Consider the following 7,404-nt stretch of genomic DNA (forward strand, 5'->3'; position numbering starts at 1 on the left):
TCTTCAAAAAAAAAAAAAAAGGAAGTGCTAGCATCAAAAAACATTTAATAGCATCCAGCTGTTTACCTAGTCCTAACTCTAGCAAATTGGTCTCTATATTGTCCACTGGATATGCTGTCCACTAAAAAAGACTGCATTTTAAAAAGACTGCATTTATGTTTAGTTTTTTCCCAGTTTTATTAGCCAAGGACATAAGTAATCAGAGAATCTGGTCAATAAGAGATGACTCATGCCACCAAAAAGTATACAAGATTCCAACCACACACACAAAAAAAAAAAATGATGTGTAGCCTGATAAGGGCCAACAGGAATTTTTCTGGCCTGCTTTTTGAAACAGTGAAAAATCATTCATATATTCCCATTACTACCTTTCATAGCCACTTAGTATTTTTTTTCCTGGTGAAAATGTACAGTAATAGGAACCAGATTTAATGGCTATAAATGAACCAAAATAACCTGACACACATCAGGTACCATACCTTTCATTAGAGGAGAGAACATGTCTATCTGTTGTAGTCAGGGGTAGCCAAGGAAACGTAGAAAACTTCAAACACTTCACAGTCTGATTCACTGTTAATGCAACAGCAAAATTTATGGGATCAAAGACAATGTTGACAGACTCACAATGCAAAAAGTAAGGCTTTACCCTGAAAACAATCTCTCAAATAAAGTTACATCTTACAGTAACCTCAAATATACCAAACAAGGTCAGCTGCAAATCTGTTCCCTAACAAGATAAATAAGAGAGCTCTATTTTCATAATTTACAGAGAATCCATATATTATTAGAAGGGCATTAAACACAAAACAATATCGAATGACATTTAAAGTTTCTATTACATTTTCTGTTTTACCCTGTGGCTAACCAGAACACAAAGCTTAAATTTAACATAAAAGGAACTGGCATTTGGAGATCGTTAATCGTAGAAATTAAATATGATATAAACATAATCATATACTATATTTAATTACTCATGATCAAATATCCTAAGTGGTGTTAGATGTTAAAACTTCTTTGAAAATGACTTGAAGACCATAAGGTTGAAGATCAAATCTCAGCACTCAAGATTAAAAGAAATCTGAGAAACCAACAATTTTAAACTACCCGATTCAAATTATTTTTTAACAGCTCTTATATTGTACAAGGTGGCAATGCTGAGAAACAGCATCTAGTATCTACATAATCTCTTCCAAGTGGCAAATATTCTTTCTGCCAAATGCTTTGAAAAGAGCACGAAATCTCTGCATTTAGATAACAGCATTATTAAACACACAAATACAGCACAGTTGTTTCTTTCAAAAGTGCTAACATCCAAGCAGGATTTACTTTCTAACAGAAAAGTAAGGGCAGGGTGGAGGGAAGGACAGACTCATACAGCACACAAAAAGATGTATCCAAAATAAGGTGTATCATCAATCCACAAACTGCATCTCAAAATATTACCATCTCAATGATCCCTAATGTTTTCAATAGCTGTACTCAGCTGTACTTAAGTGCCCACCTCCCCAGCCCTGGACATACTCTCTCCCTTCAGGTGTCTCTTACTGTCACTCAATGAAACCTCTTAATCAGAAACACAGAGAAACTACCATTTCCAAACCAAAGCTGCCTAACAAGCCTAACAAAACTTTTACAGAAAGAGTTATTCAACCAGAGAGTTTCTATGAAAGCTTTTTAGTAAGAGAGCTTCCAAACAGAGTTAAAGTGAATACTTGACATGAGCAGATATGGACACAACATTTTCAACTGTGCAGGTAATAAACTGTTTCAGTACATGCTTATTTCATCATTCCCTAAGTGCAGCACCCAGAACGAAGATTTTATCCTTTCTAGGCCTCAGTGCCTTCATCAGTAAAGTGGGATAGTAACTATCAAGTTCACTGGGACTCCAATGAAGATTCATTCATTCACTCAAAGAATACATACTGAATGCCTAATATGTTTTTAGCATTGTTCTGTGCATTGGGGATAAAGCAGTGTACACAGCTACCATTTAGCTTTTTTTTTTTTTAAGATTTTATTTATTTATTCATGAGAAGACACACAAAGAGAGAGAGGCAGAGGCACAGGCAGAGGGAGAAGCAGGCTCCATGCAGGGAGCCTGACGTGGGACTCGATCCTGGGTCTCCAGGATCAGGCCCTGCGCTGAAGGCGGCGCTAAACCGCTGAGCCATCTGGGCTGCCCATATCATTAAGCTTTTAACAACAGAGACAAACAAGAGGTACATAAATATGTAATTTCAGATCATGATATACATCAGGAAGAAAACTAAACATAGGCAGTAAGTGATCCCTGGCTAGAGTTCTCAGAAAGGTCTCTGAGGAGGTGACATGGGAGCAGAGACATGAAAAGACCTAGATGAGATTCCAGGGAGAGCAAGAGAGGCTCTAAACCAGAACTCTTCAATTAGCTGGATGCTGGGATAAAGATAAATGAATGAATGAATGAATGAATGAATGAATAATGAAGAAACCAAAACAATCCTGAGACTTCGACTTGAGTAACTGGATGAAGAGCATCACTTAGTGAGCTGGAGAATAACTAACATGATATATATATATATAGTGCATGGCACAGTTCCTCACAAGTCTGTGTTCGGTAAGCCCTGAGTACTGCCACCATTCCCACCCTACTATACTGATGCTCAAATGCAGTTAGAATAACATAAAATTTTACCCTTTAAACTCTGTATCTTTAATTTGAGGAAACAAACATTCAGTTTAGTGCTGAAATATTCCAGTCTGACCACAATAAGGAACAATAAGGAAAAGTACATTAATTTCTGATTTACCAGATTAACAGGATCTACTTCTCTATACATACACACCCATTGGTCGTGGAGACACTTCCATCTGCTGGAGATTACTTTTGTCTTTAGGAAAATATCCTATTAAGATTTCAGGTTGTTGTGGCATTTCTGATAAGAAAATACATATTACCATATTAATGGTTCCTTATTTGCTAAAAGTGAAATTTACTGTTTTCAAATTTTAAACTTACTTTTCAATCTTTTTAAAAACTAGAAAAATAAGGTTTTTTTTCTCTGAGGAGTCTTCCTACAGAGGAAAAAAAATGTAAATGCTGAGTCCATTTTTAATGGGGGGAAGGGGGTTCCCTGTCTCTTTTATGGTTCAGCAAATACAACTATTTGTTAGAATGAAAACATCTACAATGTACCTAAAGAACCTGCTACAAAGTATTTATTCAAGAGGATCCTTAGTCCATCTCCTTCCACCCTCTTACTCTTATTAGGTAGTTTCTGACTACTTCAACTTTAATTAACACCCTTAAGGAAAAAGTTGTCGGAAACAAAGCAGTCAGGCACTATCTTTCAATATCTTTGACGATTCTCTGTCACATGGGATTGTGACATGTGATTGATGAACACCAGTTCAGTTGCAATAATAATGAGAACACAGTATTGTTATTACTATTATTGTTGAAGATTTGTTACTGTCGTAGGAATAATCTGTCAAACTAGCCTAAGGAAAAGAAAATCTCTGGCATCTTTTAGGCCCCTTTACCAAAAAAAAAAAAAAAAAAAAAAAAAAAGCAATAAATACGTATGTATCCTCCTCTGAATAACTGTAGAAAAAGGGGAAAAGGTCAAGCTCAAGTAAGTTAATGAGAGAAAAATAAGTTGGGTGAGAGGACCTTTTTTATTTTAACCTAAGATCCCTTTCCTTAGAATTAACCACTAGAACCAATATATTTCTATTTTAACAGAATGCAACAGATTGATTCCAATGAATTACCAGTTTCTTTGGTTTGGTAAGATGCAGAATATAGTGCAGCATCTACTGAAGGAAGAATAAAAAGTCCATCCAGAATGCCATCAATTTCAGCCTGCAGATTTGGCTCCACATTACAACGAAGTTTAGATAAGAATTCGACAGCACCAAGATCAATCAAATGCTGGACTGCTGGGGGATACTGAAAGAAGAAGAGAAGAGTCTTGAGAATAACTCCATATATCAAAATTTCTACACTTTATTCTACAGCAAGAAAAACATGAAATTATTTTTAGTATACTAAATGCTCCTTTTATGAAAAATAAATCTTGGGACACCTAGGTGGCTCAGCGGTTGAGCATCTGTCTGCCTTTGGCTCAGGGCGTGATCCTGGGGTCTTGGGATCCAGTCCCACGTCAGGCTCCCTATAGGGAGCCTGCTTCTCCCTCTGCCTGTGTCTCTGCCTCTGTCCATGTCTCTCATGATTAATAAATAAAACCTTTAAAAAAATTAAATTAAATTAAAAAAATAAATCTTGCATTCCTATACCCAAAAGTAAAGAGCTTCCATGTACAAGACATAGATTCAGAGACATACATAAACCATGTGATAACATTTAGGAGAGAAAAGCCCAGACGCTGAACACGAGACATGCACACTGTAAAATGTTACTTATTCAATGGATCACCTCTCTCCTCTGACTCTCACCCTATCCTTTCCTATTTCCAGCCAAAGAATGCCCAAGTCACATAAATCTTAGGAACTCATAGTGACTTACAGTTTTGAAAGATCACACTTGCACTTCTGACATTTGACCCTGACAACTACTCTCAAGACAGGCTGACGTACACAAATCTGAAAAACAGGTATGAAAAAATACAATTTCAGGGGATCCCTGGGTGGCTAAGTGGTTTAGCGCCTGCCTTTGGCCCAGGGTGTGATCCTGGAGTCCTGGGATTGAGTCCCGCATCGGGCTCCGTACATGGAGCCTGCTTGTCCCTCCTCCTGTGTCTGTCTCTGCCTCTCTCTCTCTCAAATAAATATAAATAAATAAATAAATAAATAAATAAATAATAAATAAAATCTTAAAAACACACACACACAGTTTCAGGGGCACCTGGGTGGCTCAGTGGGTTAAGCATCTGCCTTGGGCTCAGGTCATGATCTCAGAGTCCTGGGATGGAGCCTGCTGCTCCCCCTGCTTGTGCGCTCGCTCTCTCTTGCTCTCTCTCTCCGACTCAAATAAATAAATAAAATCTTTAAAAGAATAAGAAAAGGGAAAAATGCAATTCCGTATTCATTAACCATGGTCTGTAACGTTAACATGTCCTCTTTCATACAGACACATGTAACTTTTAATATGCAAAACAAAACACAAAGAAAAACGCAATGACGAATACCAACTTCCAAAAAGGATTCCAAAAATCAGAACACACCAGCACGCAGGAGTTATTTCAGTAGAGACAATGTGGGAGCTTCAACATTAGAAATAAGAGAAGAGGAAGGTGAGCATTATACTCAGGAGAACTCAAACCCAACAGCTCCAGTTGTTTAAAAAAAAAAAAAAAGTTCGAATTATTTAACTTTCAAAAAAAGGCTGCCATTAAACGACTACGAAACACCCGCTCTTCTGATTTCTTTTCTTTTTCTTTCTTTTTTTTTTTCTTTTTTTTTTTTTTTTTTTAGATTTTATTTACTGATTCATGAGACCCAGAGAGAGACACGGCAGAGCGGGAAGCAGGCTCCCCGCGGGACTCCGAGGCGGGGCTCGATGGCGGGGCTCGATGGCGGGGCTCGATCCCGGGCCCCATCAGGCCCTGCGCCACCCAGGCGGCCCCCGACGTTGTTTGAAGACGACCCCACCTTCACCAATCTGTTCAACAGGCTGAGAACCTCCTCCTTCATGGGAACGGTCGGGAAGTTGAACCAGGCCAGCAGACGGAGGAAGAGCGGCTTGTCCTGCACCACGTCCTCGCAGCGGAGCAGGCTGCGCTCCAGCTTGCACAGGATGCTCCGCAGCGCGCGCTCGCGGATCTCCGCCAGCTGATGCCCTGTCAAAGGACCGCGCAAGGCTATTGCCCGCGGCAGGGACCCCCGGGCACCGACCGGGGCACCGCGCGCGGGGGGCGAGCAAGCCACCGCGCGCCTTTGCCACAGGCCGGCGCCGGGCCCGACCCGGGTCCCCGGCGGGGGGGGGCGGGGGGGGGCACGCCCCGGGCAGGTCGGGACCTGGGGGAGCCTGCTCGCGGCGGCCCGGCCTCCAAAACGTTACGCGGCCACTCACAGCGAGTGGCCTCGACAGGAGGGCGGCGGGGGCGGGGGCCACCTCAGCCTGTTACCGAGTTTCCTGATGAGCCCCGTCAAGACCGTGTCGTCCCGCTCCATCGCCGCCGCCGGAGAATTAAACCGCCGCGCCACGGCGTCCGTCTACAATGACTGTCCCCATGGAAACCCGGGCGGTCGGGCTGTGAGTTCCGCAATACCGCACACAACCACCAGACGAACGGGACGCATCCCGTAGGCGGCTGCGAGGCCCCGCGCCTCCAACAGAACCTTACGGTCTCTCTCTAATCGCTACTTCGCAATTCCGAGACAGCCGTCTTTGTCCTAAGAACTGGAAAGAACTAGGCGACAAGCAGGCAGTAGAACCCGCCCCGGCCGCGGTGCACGTCGGGAGTTGTGGTCTTCGCCCATTGGTGCTCCTCTCCCGGAATTCCGGGCTCGCCACGGCACCCCGCCCTTCCTGGGGTTCCGGCCTCCCTGCGCCGGCTGCGACGCGCGGGCTGCGGGGTCCTGGCACGTCCCGCCCTGGCCCGCACACCCTCTCTGCCCCGCACACCTGCTCTGCCCCGCACACCGGCCCTGCCCCGCACACCCGGCCTGCCCCGCACACCCTCTCTGCCCCGCACACCTGCTCTGCCCCGCACACCCGCCCTGCCCCGCGCACCCGCCCTGGCCCCGCACACACCCACACACTCCTGCACCCCCGCACCTGGACCAAAAACCCGAATTCTCGGCTGCTAGAACTTCACAGCTTACGATGCAAAGTTGGGGAGGGTGGGCTTTCCCGCCCAGCCACAACCCCCCACCCCCGCTTGTAACTAAAAGCTCTTCCCCTCCGTACCTGTAAAATGTCCCTGCAAAGGCAAGCAGTGTCCTTGGATACCCAAGGGCATTATAAACAAGCAAGTCACAAAGGGAGAGGCAGGCAGGAGGGAATAAAAGAACAGAGAGGGGGGAAAAGGCTGTAGAAAAACAAGATGGGGGAGGGGCGGGGGAGGGGTCTGAATTAATATTTGAACGCCACCATGGTCGGCTTTGGCACTGAACAAATGGGGGGGGGGGATTCTGAACGATGGTAAGAGCAACAACAACAAAATTAAGTGTGTAAAAGGTTTTGCATTTTAGAGAGCATCTTCTCTGACGGATGTTTTTAAATTTTTTTTTATTTATTTATGACAGTCACAGAGAGAGAGAGAGAGAGGCAGAGACATAGGCATAGAGGGAGAAGCAGGCTCCATGCACCGGGAGCCCGACGTGGGACTTGATCCCGGGCCTCCAGGATCGCGCCCTGGGCCGAAGGCAGGCGCCAAACCGCTGCGCCACCCAGGGATCCCTCTGACGGATGTTTTTAATTTCCCTTGGCAGGGATGTCAAGGCAGGCATAATATC

The 7,404-nt window shown here is 44.1% G+C and overlaps 1 protein-coding gene across 4 annotated transcripts in view; it reads right to left on the reverse strand.

The window, feature by feature from the left end:
* LOC129495557 (rotatin) overlaps nucleotides 1–6,302 on the reverse strand; it is a 144,807-nt gene extending 138,505 nt beyond the window's left edge. For 2 of the 4 annotated variants that reach the window (XM_055303195.1, XM_055303198.1), the window contains exons 1-5: nucleotides 6,072–6,302; nucleotides 5,596–5,783; nucleotides 3,757–3,934; nucleotides 2,829–2,918; nucleotides 480–570 (exon numbers count right to left, since the gene is read on the reverse strand). In XM_055303195.1, the coding sequence (XP_055159170.1) occupies nucleotides 480–570; nucleotides 2,829–2,918; nucleotides 3,757–3,934; nucleotides 5,596–5,783; nucleotides 6,072–6,117 (593 nt within the window). In that variant the 5' untranslated portion in view covers nucleotides 6,118–6,302. The other 2 variants (XM_055303196.1, XM_055303197.1) reach the window with 2 other exon arrangements.
* Between the last annotated feature and the right edge of the window lie 1,102 nt (nucleotides 6,303–7,404).

Source organism: Nyctereutes procyonoides, unplaced genomic scaffold (assembly GCF_905146905.1).
Source record: "Nyctereutes procyonoides isolate TBG_1078 unplaced genomic scaffold, NYPRO_anot_genome, whole genome shotgun sequence".
NCBI lineage: Eukaryota > Metazoa > Chordata > Mammalia > Carnivora > Canidae > Nyctereutes > Nyctereutes procyonoides.